This window comes from Dryas octopetala, chromosome 7 (genome assembly GCF_963921425.1).
Source record: "Dryas octopetala chromosome 7, drDryOcto1.1, whole genome shotgun sequence".
Taxonomy (NCBI): Eukaryota; Viridiplantae; Streptophyta; class Magnoliopsida; order Rosales; family Rosaceae; genus Dryas; species Dryas octopetala.
In genome coordinates this window covers 566,252-582,484 of record NC_141372.1, presented here as the reverse complement: position 1 = coordinate 582,484, position 16,233 = coordinate 566,252, and the positions used below count along the sequence as shown (strand labels likewise).

Below are 16,233 nucleotides of genomic sequence, written 5' to 3'. Positions count from 1 at the left end.
AACAAACAGTGAGAACAATCAAGAGGAGGCTGAGAGTAAACTTTGAGGCCAACAATATGAGTCTATTTACAGTTCCAACTTCTCTTTAGCAGACACGGGCAGGCACCAACTAAGGAAACAAGAGGGAAGTGAATCAAGTGATGGGCAGACTTTTGCATCACAAGATTAACTGCACAGCTAGAGTCCATCTCCACCAAGACCTGTCTGAATCCCCCATGTCCCAAGCCATACATAAACCATGATAAAGACCCCAAAGTCTAGCTGTCAGGATCTCACCACCAAGGTTAACAGCAAACCCAGTCAACCATTGAGCATTAGAATCCCTGATTAAACCCCCTGCACTAATATAACAATCAGGCCCAACTCTGCTACCATCAACAAATTACAATCATCCATTTATTTCTTCGCAAGGAAGCATAAGTTCGTTGAAACAAGAGCCAAATTGATCTTAACAAGAAACACAGCCATATATAGCTCAAGCGGCACCTAAAGAGTTAAGCTCTCGCCCTCTCTCTCTTTCCTGAATTTAAAAAAAAAAAAAATTGCTAAAGCTTTTTTATGGGCGTCCAATGCTAATTATTTCAATGAAAGATTATAACACGGGCATAATCCAATTCCAAAATTTGATATCTAACTCTTGAAAAGAAGCCATGCTAAATTGACATTTTATCAGATACTGGTAAATCCACGGCCTTCAAAGGGATAGTCTTAAATTGTCAGGTGGAGTGAAATCAATAGGAGGCATCACACAGGTATATAAACATGGAAACAACATAATCTGAGCGAATCAAAATTTACAAATCAATTAGTCTTCCAACTAAAGACAAATTGTCAACTAGGACAACATATATCAACAGTACAATGAACTTAAAAAGTAAACAAAGCCAATCTTTGCTGAAAACCTAGAAAACTTACACCATTTTCCCCATTTCATCCCAATCTTTGCTGCAATGCCCTCAAGAAGATGTTCTCCATTGCAGCTCGAGTTGAAGCTTTCCATTCTTTGAGTCAATGAGATGGTATTTCTCATTGATTCTTCTATTGCTAACAACATCCGCTAAATTTATATCCACATATCCAAGAGTTTCCTGATTCGAAGAAAACATCAGAATATCATAAATTACCTCAATGTGCATTTCTTTTTTGAATTAAGTTATGAACCAGCAGAACCTTTTTTACCTAATTTTTTTAAACTTAGTTTCCATTCCCATGGGATATGCAAAAATAAGCTTTTACCAGACATATTGAACCAACCACATGATTTCAAATTTTGAGTGGTTACTGAAAAACACAAATCTACATGAGTTGAATGTGTTGCAGCCTTTAAGTGATGAATCAATCTTTATGGTGGTTGCAATGTGTACCTTGGGATGCAGCAGGCCCATCCTTGAGGAGGTGCTAACTACTTCAACACGAAGTCTATCATTCTTAGGTGCTTCATCTAGGATAAACTGAAACTCCTCGTCCCATCTTGGATCCCGATTTTTCTTGACATGCTGTGTCAGTTCCAAATGTAATTGTCAATTGACATGCAAAATGACCGTAGCCAAGTTAAACTATGAAAATGTCAAATCAGATTAAATGAATGGCATTCAGGCTTTTCTTATTGCATCAACATCACAGTTGGTCGGAGGGAAACCCAATAGGTTCCCATACTTTCAAAGATCAATTTAGTTGGGCTTCAGCTCCCCTCTTACCGAAAAAAATGATCAATTTAGGAGCAACTTCGTCTATTCATGAGAACTTCAATTTATCTATCTAATACACATGCAGCAGCAACTTCGACTCTACATGCATCATCATCACACAAAGTGCTCCAATGTAAAAAGAATACAGGAATGACAACAACAAAAGACATTACAGTATACCTTGGTTCTTTTCTCCTCCCCTCTGAAAAGTATTCGCACATGTGGATTATTGTGGTGCTTTCCTTCCACATCTTCAGCTTCATGGACAATAACTACAAGCACACCACCGGCTGCAGGTGTTCCTTCAGGAGCCTTTTGTATGGTATTTGAATCTTCATTATCTTTAGGCATCTCATCCTCTTTAAGGGGCTTATAAACCAGTTCCACAACAAGCTGTCCACGAGACTTCTCATTTTGAACAGCATTTGGGTCCACGTTTTTCAGTATGTCAAGAGTCACAACTTTAGGTTCATCAGGCGTAAGTTCTTTCAAGGGAATGACATTCATACCCATCTTTTCATGTTTGCCAACCTAAGGAAAATGAGACCTACATCATGATAAATATAAGGAGAGAAATATAGAAATTACTACTAAATAACAAAGAGTACAAAGCTCTGGGGTTCCCACTTATATATGTTTCTACGCATTGTGGAAAATAAAGAATTACACCAAACAAGGACAGGGCTATGGAAAATATGTCTACTTTCCTTCACGTGTGCAAACAAAGAAAATGTCCCCAGAATGTGACCTAAGATTCCAGGACTAGAGCAAATCACTTCTAAAGAACCATACCTTTTCCCAATCATAAACAATAAACTCTAGTGCTTGAGTTCCTGGGTCTTTGACAACCAAATTAAATTCCTCATTCCATTCAGGGTTCAAAGTGCTGCGTTTCACAGTTGTTTTCTTTGAAGGAAGCTTGTCCTCAGTGAGCTTTAGTTTCACATAAGGATCTGATCCTCCCAATAAATCTTTCTTTTTAAGATTTATTGCCCTTACAACCTTCACATTGAGAATCCCAACAGGTCTCTTCATGGCACTGGCAGAGTTAAACAAAATTATCAAGTCACACAACAAAGAGCTTGACCCAATCACTTGAAATGAAACAATAAAACATGCTTACACCATGGGATCCATGATTTGTACTTCTAGGGCTTTGGGCCATAGCAACATATTTGCCACTTGATCTTTAATAAGCTCCTGCGAGAAAAAGTAAACTGGGGAATCAAACAGGATTTACGCAATAACAAAACCAAGTTGAAACAAGATATTCCATGAAAAAGTAATCAATGCATCTTGTTTTATAGCATATTAAAGCGAATCATCATGCATCTTCTTTTTTTCTTGTTTTCTTTTTCCCCATTCAATCACTGCAAACAGTTATGCAAAGAATGACATTAAATTGTAAGAAATATCTTGAGACAACATAATCACTAATCATACATGGATACATATAATGCAAATCACCAATTAAATCACTGCTTAATCTCTGTAAAAGTTAGAAGTGCTACCTGGACAAACCTATATAGGCCAGGAATAGACATAGCATCTGCTCCTAGCAGTTTTAATCCAAAGTCAACATGTGGCTGCAAAATCAGAAGGAGATAGCTGAGAAGGGAAAAGAATAAGAAAACAAAATGGCGGTAAGGAGACAGGGACACATGTCACATTATAGATACCACAAAGAATAATAATTATGGAGGCTGTAGTGTAAGGTGGACGTCTAGGACATCCAAGCCTTTTTCAATTCAATTGAGGACACATAGAATCAATATCTCGAAATGAATATCATTTTGAAAAGATTATACATTTCCGACTCATGGTAGGTACCAGACTTGAGACTACCAGTCCTCAGAATGTTGCATATCTAATTATAAACATATTACATCTGTGACTACCAACTAAATTTTCTGCTGTGCAACAATAATCAAGTATTTTTAACAACTTGAAAATGGAATCATTACCGTACCTTCTCCATAAGAGACACACAAATTTTTGCAAAACAAGGAAACGCTGGAACCAAAGGCTTCAGGGTGATACGTGGAGAAGCAAACACTTGTAAATCAACCACCTGAGACACTCCAAACAATCAATGCCCCATTCAAACCTTGAACCCAGAAATAAATCTCCTCCTTACTTTTGTTATAAGTATTGACCCGTGTGTGTGTGAGAGAGAATTTCTGTGGTGGGGAGGGGGGGGAGAGGGGGGGGGAGTGTGTATAAATGTACCCAACTTTAAAAAATACTAGTTTCTTTATGCTTTCGCATTGGCAAGTACCTGGACTGTGGCTCTCAACCCAAATCCTTTAACTGCAACAATGATGTTAGGATTGCCTGCCCACTTCATTGATAATTCCATAATCAATTCCTTCTCACCAGTAACATAAACTTTCATTCCTGGCATATAATGAAACCAAGAATGAGTAATCCATCAATAGAATTGCAGAGAGTCCCCGAATGAAACAAAAGTTTAACATAAGATGAAACACAAAATTAAGTTGGGTGATAACTTGTTCACTCAAGCATATAATTGACAGATAGGACAACGAAAACATATTGTAGTTGTACAGTTGTGTGTGCGTGTTAGAGAGAGAGAGAGAGAGAGAGAGAGAGAGAGAGAGAGAGAGAGAGGATCAACTCAACCTTGAAAAGTTGGTGGTAGGGAGCCCAAGGTTAGTGCTTCAAACTCAACGGATTCAATTTTGTATTTTGGAATTTGTTCAGCAATAATGGGCTTTGCTACGGTCGTTGCAGTTTTGCAAATTGCCTAAAAAAATTGAACCATCAATACTCAACACAAAAGAGTAAGATGGAGTAAACCAAAGAAGCACCTCCGGAGAATAACTGTACAGTGTTATAATAGTAGTGTCACATACCTTGTCCAGATAAGGCCACATAAGCCCAACGAATTGGTTAAGCCAGTCAAGCTTCACAGAAAAAGAATTATGATAAGCTTCTTGTTATATCTAAATATGACAATTGGAACACAAATACGCGAGTGTGAAAACTAAAATTCCAAAGATTAACATACACGATCATAGTCTGGATTTTTAACCCACAAGGGTATCTCCGGAAGCAGCCTTTGCAAGGTTTTCGAATCTTGTTCAACCAGAGGACGAATAACAGGATCCTGGATGCATCACCATCAGCATTAGATATAATAGCAGAAATGCAAACTTAATAAGTGGGTTTGAACATGTAACATTTATCATAATTTTTTCTTGGTGTTTATGCATTTTTATAACTAGCGCATAAGCAAATCAACAAGCACTTACTCAACCACTTATACGAGTCCAAGCATGGAAATACAGAAAGGGTATAATTCAACCAAACAAAAGCAGAATTAGCAATGAAGAAAGAGATTGGAGAACAAGAAAGGAAGCGAGAAACCAACCTTGACATCAGTTGGCAGGAAGTAGATGAACAGGTAATACCCGATTACAAGCCCAATTGAAGTTCCCACTCCAAAACCACAAAAACCCAGTATAGAACTCAGAATTCCCATCTCTAGTTTGCCCTCAGAAAACCCAAAATTATCAAGAACCCGAACGAAAAAAAAGTAAAAATGGAGTGCGAGTAAAGACACCTCTGGAAATTCACTTTGCTTTTGTACAGACCAAGACTGCAATTAGGAGTGTAAACCAAGAAAGAACATAAAACTGTAATTCAAAACCTCTTGAAATTCACTTTGCTCTTGTAACTTGTTGATTCACATTCTTGTTGCCGAAAAGAAAAAAAAAATAGTCACCCCCCCTTTGAGTGGTATGACGAAAATTGTTCTCATCTGGATTTTCTTATCTGGAAATGCATTAAAGGAGGCATTTATTCTTGGTGGGAAAGCTTTATATCCAACGACCACTTGATCCACACAACGGCTGTAGTGGGTTTCTCAAGTGTCGGTAACGTCTAAGTGATTTCTTGGATCGCTCTGATGAACTGTCCAATTTGAAATATCTTTTAAAGTTTTAATACTAAAGACAGGGCCCGGTTCCGGACTTCCGGTTACTGCTATATCTACAGCGTTAAGTTTAAATTAATTCATAGTGGCCAAAAAAAAAAAGTTTAAATTAATTCATCAAAATATCTAAAAAGGAAGAAAATGATTGGCTTCTATTTTGAGTGTTTGTCCTCACGCGTCTTTATTACTTTTTTGACCTCCTGGTTTCCTCTTTTGACACTATTGCGCTTTCTTACAGATTTCATTTACAGTTATAGACCTGCTTTCCTTCGATAAGAATGCTACTCACCTTCTCCATTTCCTTCTCCACTTTTATATATATATATATATATATATATATTTTTTTTTTTTTTTAATTTTACGATGTATTTTTGTGATAAAAAATATTTATTTTTTAAATAATTATTTGAAGATAATCTCTGTAAAAAATAACTAAATATGAAATCGTTTGATCATGTAATCGTTATAAATAAACTAATGGTGAATCAAATTATTACCAAAATCATCTGTTTATTTGATCACAGATACATAACTAAATAATTTTTAATTTGGTTAATTTTTTACAAATATAATCTTCATATTTAGATCTAAAAAATAAACGGTTTTGATCATAAATTTATATTGTAAAATAAAAATAATAATGAAAAAGGTAGATTTGAGAATATGGATAGCATTACCCTTCCTCCTTTGTCCTTATTACCTCTTTGCAATTGTCAATTTTAGTCAAATTGCATATAAATTTAACAATTTGGCTCTGGATTCAGCATCACCAACCAAACAATAAAAAATAAAGATATTGGGTAAGATTAAAACTCACATAATGCTTACCACGATCAATACATTGTCCCTTTGTATGGTTGTCCTTTTCAGTTGGTTCACTATAGAGTGGCAGGTTCACATGACACATGTTCAATGAGTCAATGACAGATGGGTTGTGTATGGTGGTTCTGCAGTGACCAATTTGAAGGATCAAACAAGATAATAATTAATGGTATGCTGAACTTCAATGTAGACTTCTAGCTTATACTATATAGTCTATATTGCTATAAGATGAAGACTTGAAGTAGAGAAATTATAGCCTCATAGACAAGAACTCTTTTTCAACACCCTTCCTAATTGTATGCCGCTTGATTCTAGCGCAATATTGGAGAGATGACAATTATTGGATTCTACTCCCCACATAAAAAAAAGGGTATATTTTATTTTTTTATTCGAAGATGGATAAAATCATAAACTATAATTTGTCATGCTTTTATGAGGATGCCCTCATTTTAAGAAGAAAGAGGGCAATTTTGTTGGGGCCCACCTCAAGATATGGCTCTACGATCCAAACGGTTCAATTATCTAATAATTATTCATACAAAAAATTAACTATTTTGAAAATTGTTTGGCCATTTAATTATTATTGTGATCATTTTAATATTTAATGTTAATAATTATACACCCCCTAGTTAGAGATAAAATCTTTCATAACCTCCACCCAAAATCTACCTCTCCTATAACCCCCAATCTTACACTTAATATTTTCCTAAACCCCCTAATCAACTAATACCCAGTCAAGTTTGACTCCCCATCTTTTAATTTTCTAGTTTTACCCTTTTTTTTTATTTTCATTTTCAATTTATAGGTGCTCTCTCTCTCTCTCTCTCTCTCTCTCTCTCTCTCTCTCTCTCTCTCTCTCTCTCTCTCTCTCCCCATCAGGTGCCTCTCTTCCCCTCTGCGTTCTCTCTCTCCCCGCTACTATCGCCGGTGCGTGCGCCACCGTCTGGCGACGGTTGCCGGCGAGACCGGTCCCATCACACTCGCCTCTCCTTCCTCTTCATATCCTTGCCCTCCACTCTCCACGAAACATAACATCGACGCCGGATCGGTCTAGGCAAACCCGAGCTCCCTCGCCGGCGATCCATCAATTCCGACGACGACGAGGTGTCGAACTGGTTGGGTTCTTCTCGCCTCTTCCTCCTCTATCTATTCATGGCCTTTTCTTTCCAATAAAATCCTCATAAACCCAAATACAACCCGAAGTCCGATCGTCATCTCCGGCGGTGACTTCGAGATTTTGGCGACGTCGCAGCCGCTCTCTACTTCCAGAAGCTTCCTCTCGACGTGGTGAGTGTGATGGTGGTCTCTGATTCTCCAGCTGACCACCGTGGACGGCGAATCGACGCCGAGAAAGTCTGAGACTTATCGCCGCCGTTGCCGGCGATTCCAGCGGCGGATTGAAGTGGTTCCGGTCTCATTCTTTTCCCTTTGACAGTCTCTCTTTACTGGTATACAAATCTTGGTTCAATTGCATTGAAATTCAAAAGCCCTGATTTGAAAACCCTAATTTGAAATTGATTTGTGAATCTGTCTGTGAAATGTATAATTTGTGAATCTGTTTTAATTGAATTTGTTATAAATCATATAGAAATGTGGTTTTTAATTGATTTATAAGTATATACAAATTTACTTCATTTATTGATTAAACAGTTTCAGTTCGTGAAACAGTTTCATTTCGTGAAACAGTTTCAGTTCGTGAAACAGTTTCAGTTCGTGAAACAGTTTCAGTTCGTGAAACATGAGTTTTAAATGAATTTTGAATGAAATTATGGTTCTGAAATATGATGAATCAAACTTGCAGGTAGAAACAGATCGAGGCAGTGGCGGCTGTCGTATACTCGTCGCGCGTGAGGTGATCGGACGACGTTGTATTGTTGGCTACTCCTCTCATTTCAATGACTTGTTGTATTGTTGTTTTTTTTTTTGATAAGGTTACTGTGTTTTTTTTAGTGAAACGAAATTCAATAAAGGTGTAACTGTTTTAGTGAAGTGTAATTGTTTTAGTAAAGGTGTAATTGTTTTTTAATTAAGGTGTAATTGCATTTTAGTCGAGGTGTAATTGTTTCATTACTTAATTCAGTTTCAGTAAGTGAATTCATAACTGAATTCTTCAATTTAGTGTAACTGAATTTCTGAAATTCAGTTTCAGTGTAATTGAATTCTTGAAATTCAGTTTCAGTGTAACTGAATTTTTGAAATTCAGTTTTAGTGTAATGAAATTCAATTTCAGTGTTTGATTTTAGTTTTAGGAAAATATTGAGTTTTAGCAAAAACTTCAATTCCAGAAAAAAAAAAAAAAAAAACAGTTTCACAAAAATTCAATTATAGTGACGTAAGCACGTGTCAGCATGCGTCAGCGCGCGTCAGAAGGGTAATTTAGGATTATAAGTTTTAGGGGGTTTTGAAAGAGTTTCTAGATGGGTGGGAGTTTAGACAAATTTTTTTGGTGATTAGGGTGTTTAAAATTAGGCACTATTCTTAAAATGAGGATATCACCGTTAGAGAATTATCCAACTATTACAAGGGTATGTAATCAATTTGTGATGTAAACGTTATATTAAAAAAGAAATGTTATATAAAATACTTTATTTTTGTTTTGGTTCGTTTATTTAGATTATCTCTTTTCCCATTTTCGTGTTTTGTTTTACTTCCAAGTTCCAACACATACTACGTGTCTATAGTAGTAATAACTTTATTTTTGTGGTGACACAATTGTTGTGTCCAAAATCCCATTGAAAGCAACCTTTTGGTTTTGGTTTCGGCCGACTCCAACCCTTTCAAAGATATTCTTGGTCAAATTAATTACTCATATATCAACCATTTAAAAGCTTCAGAGAAAGAAATCCTTCTTAAAACATGTAGAAATCTCAAAGAGAATCAAAGCAAACACACACCAACACACTGATCAATCACAAATCCGAGAGAGAGAAAATGGAGCAGCTCGGTGGCTGGCTTTCTATTAGCTTCTCAAAATTAAAACCCTAATACAAACATTAGATGTCTTAATAGGCTTTAGTAAAACGAAACGACACACTTTAGAAAAGTTCAGAAAATAGAAACTCATAAGATAAAAAAATGGCTCGAGGCAACTTTTACGGCGAACAATAAGCTCGAGTTGATTTTAAGAGAGGTAAATAGACTTAAGCTGTTTTGGACGACAACAAACAGGCTCAAACTGTTTTGGACAGAAAGCACAAAATAACAAAAGAGGTTGGTTTAATTCTCAATAAAACACATCACATTAAAGCCATGAAAGACAAAAATAATGTGTGACAAACAAAACAAAAGAAAAAACTTGGGAGTCTTTCTCTCCCTTATCTGTCGGACTTGGGATATTGATATATATTAGTAATTAAATTTCAGTATGATCTCAATCTCTTAATTAACTGTCGCTTTTGATAGCAGCCACTAGTTTTAGCTGGTTAACGATTGGCGCCTAGACCCAAACTCGGCCTGTACATCAAAACCATTGCAAAATTTGCATCAACAATTCAACATCATGCGTGGACATGGACCACTACCATAAAACATATTACATGTCACGAACGTTAGTTAGAACATTGGGGGAATCTTCTCATTACACAAGAATAGATATTCAGAAATGTAATGCATTTTTTGTGGTAATGTTTAGAATAAACATCAATTTCAGTATAAAGAAATTTGTCACCATTTTAAGGGACAGAAGAGGCCACCTCCATAGTGGGAACAACAGCAGATAAAAAAGCTCAGTTATTTAGAAGCCAAGCCAATGAGTCAATGACAAGTCCTGCAATGATAGAGGAGAACTGAGGAGGATTCTTTTGAAATATGTTCGGTTTGCTTTTGGGCTTAGGCCCTCCCTCCATTGTACCAAAAACAAAATATGTGGGGTTAGAACCAGGAAGTAAGACTAACTAGGAAATTTCCAAAGAAGGTGGCCCAATTACTAAAACTGGGCTCATAGTATACCCAACTAGAGAAGATGGCTCAATGATTGAACTGGGCTCATAGTAGATTGTCTTACTGTAAGCCCAACCCTATCAAGATGGCCCAATTATATATATACATATTATAAAAGACATAAATGATAAAATATACAGTAATTAAACATGGCAAAGTGGAAGGACTAACAAGTAACAACCATGATCTGGATCCAAACTTAAAAGAGGAGGAAAGAAAAACACTTTATTTATGATGAGTTGACCATTCTTTTGAGAAACCGACCTTTTATTTGTTGTGATTTGGTTGATGCCTCTTTATGTCATGAGTGAGCAACATATATTTTACTTTATTGGTATACCTTTTTATTTCTTTACATCAATTTGATAATATCTAAGCAAAGAGCACGTGACCTCGATTGTTGTGAATCATATAAGCTGACGATGTTAATACCACTAAGTTAATATATAATAATATAAGAAGTTAAGAACCCAATAATAAAAGGCCGCCTAAACCAAACATATATATAAAAATGAGTATATATATATTATATATAATCTTACTTTATTGCAGCATTGCAATACAAAGAACGAGGGTTCTAATTAATTCTTAACAATGGTCGGTGATACCAGCTTATGTCACTGCCAATATATCAAAGCGTGAGACACGCTTCATATAGTTCAGAATTACGTATACCATGTCTATGGATATATTGTCATTAATAGACCCAGTATTTTATGTAATAAAGCAATTAATATTTAATTTGTTATTATTCTTTTCCAGAAGCTATTACATTGATGTATGAATAAAGTTATTATGATAATAGCTATTATCAAATAGCTATTACTTATAAAGGTATTATCAAATTTAGCTATTACATTGATGTATACTAAAGGTATTAAAATAGCTATTTAAATAAAATATATAAGTAAAATATGTGTATACATTGATATAAAATAGCTATTATCAAATAGCTATTACTTATAAAGGTATTATCAAATAGCTATTACATTGATGTATACTTATAAAGGTATTAAAATAGCTATTTGATAATACCTTTAAAACATCAATTTGATAATACCTTTCATTTGATAATATCTATGCATTCATCACGATGACAATGGTGAAGGTAGGTGAAGATGTAATGAAATAAAGAAACTTAAAGTAAAAATTATGCATGTCATGGACACACCACACATTTTTCTTTTGTAAAATCTGTTCTCTAAAGTAGGGGAACACTCATTCATTTTTGCCACTCTCAAGGCTGGTTTATTTTTCATTTATATTTTAACATTTATCGTTCCTTAATTTATTATTAATGGGATTATGGGACGAGCTGCAATTAGCTATAAAATTAACTTGCATGATACATGTTAAACCCCCACTTCAATGAGAGAAAATCCAAGATCATTAATTTCCACCTAATTAAATATTGCATTACAAACAGGCATTAAAAGAAGAAGAAGATAAAATAAAAGGTGTTATTTTTCTTTTCCCAGTTTTGTCTGCTTTCGCATTCAAAGACTAGCGATCTAGTTGCCAATTAAAGTCAAGGAACTGGTGTAACAAGTTAGAAACTTCGTTTGAGAGAACTCTCATCAATAGATAAACTTCATTGCCGAAGAAGAAAACACATCAAATCTACATGATTTTAGGCACAATTAATAATGCAATAATATTAACCACCAGTCATGAGCTCATTCATGCATGGCCGTGTGGCAGCTTAGTCGTTGTCAAGCTAGCTTTTGCTGCTGTGCAATGTAATTGACATTTGAGCCATTTGACAAATTAAGCCCTGCCAAACCAACTTTCGGTGGCTAGCTAGAATTGAATCTAGCTATGTCGATCTGCCTGTTAAACATATATAACAATAATATATATGCATATATATGGCAGTAGGCTGTAACACTCAGATTATAAGGGTACCCCTAGCTTGTCCCATATATGTAATTTCCACAACCACACATTACACAACAATGCTGTTGGCTGTTGCTGCATGCCTAACTTCACCACCTGCTAATTAGAGAACATATATATATGCAGTCCTCTTAAACATAAACATATCTAAGAACAAGTCATTAATTAATTTCTTATTTTCTGCCATAATCCTGAATAATAGTCATAGACCATGAAATTGAGGTAACCTAAAGCCTCACGAGAAGCTAGATGAGCGTGCTCTCATTCAATCCACCCTCCTTAATTGATACAATATTGGAAGATCTTTGTCAGCACTCAGCAGTGTGGCTGAAATGAGGCCACGTAGCCCATAGCTCCTATCCCATCCTTCCATCTCAATTCTCATATTTAGATATTCTGATGATCCCCACAAATACAATACAAATATTACAGACATGCATCGATCCATTTTATTTTATAGTGCCTAATTTTAAACACCCTACTCACCAAAAAAATTTGTCTAAACCCCCACACATCTATAAACTCTTTCAAAACCCCCTAAAACTTATAATCCTAAATTACCCTTCTGACGCATGCTGACGTCACTGTAACTGTATTTTGGTGAAACTGTTTTTTTTTTTTTTTTTGGAATTGAAGTTTTTGCTAAAACTCAATATTTCACTAAAACTAAAATCAAACACTGAAATTGAATTTCATTACACTGAAACTGAATTTCAAAAATTCAGTTACACTGAAACTGAATTTCAATAATTCAATTACACTGAAACTGAATTTCAGAAATTCAGTTACACTAAATTGAAGAATTCAGTTATGAATTCACTTACTGAAACTGAATTAAGTGATAAAACAATTACACCTCGACTAAAATGCAATTACACCTTAATTAAAAAACAATTACACCTTTACTAAAACAATTACACTTCACTAAAACAGTTACACCTTTACTGAATTCCGTTTTACTAAAAAGAACACAGCAACCTTATCAAAAAAAAAAACCAACAATACAACAAGTCATTGAGATGAGAGGAGTAGCCAACAATACAACGTCGTCCAATCACCTCACGCGCGACGAGTACACGACAGTCGCCACTGCCTCGATCTGTTTCTACCTGCAAATTTGATTCATCATATTTCAGAACCATAATTTCATTCAAAGTTCATTTAAAACTCATGTTTCACGAACTGAAACTGTTTCAAAACTGAAACTGTTTCAAGAACTGAAACTGTTTCACGAACTGAAACTGTTTAATCAATAAATTAAGTAAATTTGTATATACTTATAAATCAATTAAAAAACCCACATTTCTATCCGATTAACATAATTAAGCTAGAACAGAATTTGGGGTGAAACTGAATTTTCAGAAAGTGAAACTAAGTTTTCTAGAACTAAACTGAATTTACACAGTTACACTAATTAAGCTAGAAACTGAAACTGAACTTGTTGAATTCAGTTGCACTTTTTAATCGCCGAGGTACCTGTTTAAGACCAGATAGTTCAACAAATCAAACAGGGTTCATAAAATTGATCGTTCAACGGCCGAGTCGGGCGGTGACCACCACACACGGTAGCTGCCCAGCCCCAATCAACACACAGAAAATTACAGAACTCACCCAAAAATATTCTCGGACCTCGAATTGAGCTTTTAGGATTCGGGGGAAGCTGAACAGCAAAAAAAAACACCCAACCCGCCGCCACAAGTGGCGGATCTAGCGGTTACAGCGGCAAACCAACCTAAAAACCAAGATTTGAGTTAAAACAACCCAACCAATAGCAAGAGCAGGTCGAGGGGACAAAGATTGATACCTGGATCGACAGAAAACACCACCGGAATCGGCCCAAAAACCGTCGGAGAAGCCGCAGCTTTGTAGCTTCGCAAAAGCCGTGCCCAGTGGTGATCGGCGTGAGGAAATGGCATGGAGAGACTTAGCGTGAAGAGAGGAAGATATTGGTGCCAGAGCTAGGTTGCGATGCTGCCGGAAAAGAGAGATCGCCGGCGGAGGCTTCGCTGCTGTTTGGCGTCATTCCATCGCCGTCGAGGGTCGGTTGGATGATCGGTGGGCACCACCGTGTTCGTCGCGAGGAGAGGAAGCTATTGGTGCCAGAGTTAGACCGCGACGCTACCGGAAAATGGAGATCATCGACAGAGGAGCTTGGGTCTGCCTGGGTTGATCCGTTGCTGTTGTTGGGTTTCGTGGAAAGTGGAGGGCAAGGGAAGGAAGTGGGTACCAAAAAAAACATAATTAAAATTTTATAAAAATTAAAAGTAAATAAAAGGGGTAAAATTGGAAAATTAAAAGATAGAGAGTCAAACTTAGCTGGATATTAGTTGACTAGGGGGTTTAGGAAAATATTAAGTGTAAGATTGGGGGTTATGGGCAAGGAGTTAAATTTCGAAATTTTCGGCGAAATTTCGCCGAAAATTTCGTTTTTCAAGGGTATGGAAATTTTGGCACCTATTCGTCAATATTTCGTCAACATTTCGGCGAAATTTTCGAAATTTCGGAAATTTCGCCGAAATTTTCCGAAATATACCGAAATTTCGAAAAGCTTCGTCTTCTCCAACAATTCCTTCTCTGTCTTCACTCTTTGCAAGAGAGGGAGATCCCAGCCAACTCCGGCCAGATCTCAGCGGCCCAAGAGAGGGAGATCCCGGCTAGATCTCGGCGGCCTAAGAGGGGAGAAGAAATCGGGGAGGAAAGGAGGAAGAAATCGGAGAGGAGAAGAGGAAGAGAGGGAGAGGAGAAGGAGGAAGAGATTTATGCGCGGGCTGGTACTTGGGAGAGAAAAATGAGAGGGAAGAAGGGTCTCTGCCACGGGAAGGAAAAGGTAAGGAACAGGAAGGAAAGACCGAAAGAGAAAGGAAGAAGAAAAAACAAGAAACAAAAAGGAGAAACAAAAAAACAAAGAAAGAAGAAGGACTTGATGACCGATGACTGATGGGTGCGAGTGGGCGACCACTGAGGGACTGACTGCGCCCAGAGGAAGAAAGAGTGGGCGTGGCTTGTTCAGCAATTGCGTGCACAGTGCACTGAAGGAGAAAGAAAATAAAAGAAAGAAAAAGTCAAAGAGATAAGGCCATCAGTATTGGGTAGTGGTATTGGGCTGCGTGAATTGATATTGTGGAAGTGTGGACTGTGGAGAGAGAATTAACAATTTAACATACAAAATTTGATTTTAGATTTTTAAAATTTATGTTTATAAATTTACAAAAATGTCCATTATTTCAAATATTCATATCTTTTAAATCGTAACTCCGATTGATGCACAGTTTACGCTCACATATTCATGTGTTCGAGACCTTTCCAACAAACCACAGGTCGAAGTCAAAAGCACAATTGTTCAAAAAGTCAAAGAACAGATCAAACTAATTTAAAATAAAAATTATAAAATTAACCTAAAATATTTTATTTCTCAAATAAATTTTTAAAATATTTTTCAAAATAAAACTTGGAAAAATACGGGGTCTCACAATCCACCCCTCTTCAAAGGGGTTTCACAATCTATCCCCCTTCAAAGAATTTCGTCCTTGAAATTTCCAATGAAAGTAATAATCGAACAACTTCAAACAAGCACAAACAACAACAATCCAAAGCTTTGAAAAGTTCTTTTCATTTATGAAAAATTGAAAAATAAATTACACAAGCTCTGAGGTGTTTGTTAAATTAAATTTATATAATTATTAATTAGTAAGCTATTTTTTTAACAGTATTTGTCTCCAGCGCGCATTATATTCATCTTATATCACATGAAACCTACTATATAATTTGGTTTCTTCAATGTTTTTTATCAATGTAGTAGATAATATGTTAAATAAACATATGGTAAAGTTTCATTCAAAATTTCCGTATTTTGATAGCAATTTCCGTCATTTCCATCTAATTTTTGTCGAAATTTAAAAATCTTCGAAATTTCCGTCGAAATTTCCATCG

The 16,233-nt window shown here is 36.1% G+C and overlaps 1 protein-coding gene across 1 annotated transcript; it reads right to left on the bottom strand.

Moving 5' to 3' along the window:
• Positions 1 to 779: 779 nt before the first annotated feature.
• SYTB (Calcium-dependent lipid-binding (CaLB domain) family protein) lies at positions 780 to 5,652 on the bottom strand. Its single transcript, XM_086250557.1, has 12 exons — positions 5,083 to 5,652; positions 4,720 to 4,818; positions 4,565 to 4,615; positions 4,332 to 4,455; positions 3,967 to 4,085; positions 3,658 to 3,759; positions 3,200 to 3,274; positions 2,812 to 2,888; positions 2,481 to 2,727; positions 1,869 to 2,219; positions 1,365 to 1,496; positions 780 to 1,088 (listed from the first exon to the last, which is right to left on the bottom strand). Exons 1-12 carry the CDS (start codon positions 5,191 to 5,193, stop codon positions 957 to 959), a joined length of 1,620 nt encoding a protein of 539 aa, XP_086106683.1. The 5' UTR covers positions 5,194 to 5,652; the 3' UTR covers positions 780 to 956.
• Between the last annotated feature and the right edge of the window lie 10,581 nt (positions 5,653 to 16,233).

Bases quoted from the DNA above. Each gene is read 5' to 3' on its own strand.
- SYTB (XM_086250557.1), bottom strand. From the start codon at position 5,193: ATGGGAATTCTGAGTTCTATACTGGGTTTTTGTGGTTTTGGAGTGGGA. The intron at 4,616-4,719 runs GTATGTTAATCT...TTTTCTGTGAAG, and splicing joins AAAATCCAGACTATGATCGT to CTTGACTGGCTTAACCAATT. The intron at 1,089-1,364 runs GTACACATTGCA...TCTTCGAATCAG, and splicing joins TGGGCCTGCTGCATCCCAAG to GAAACTCTTGGATATGTGGA.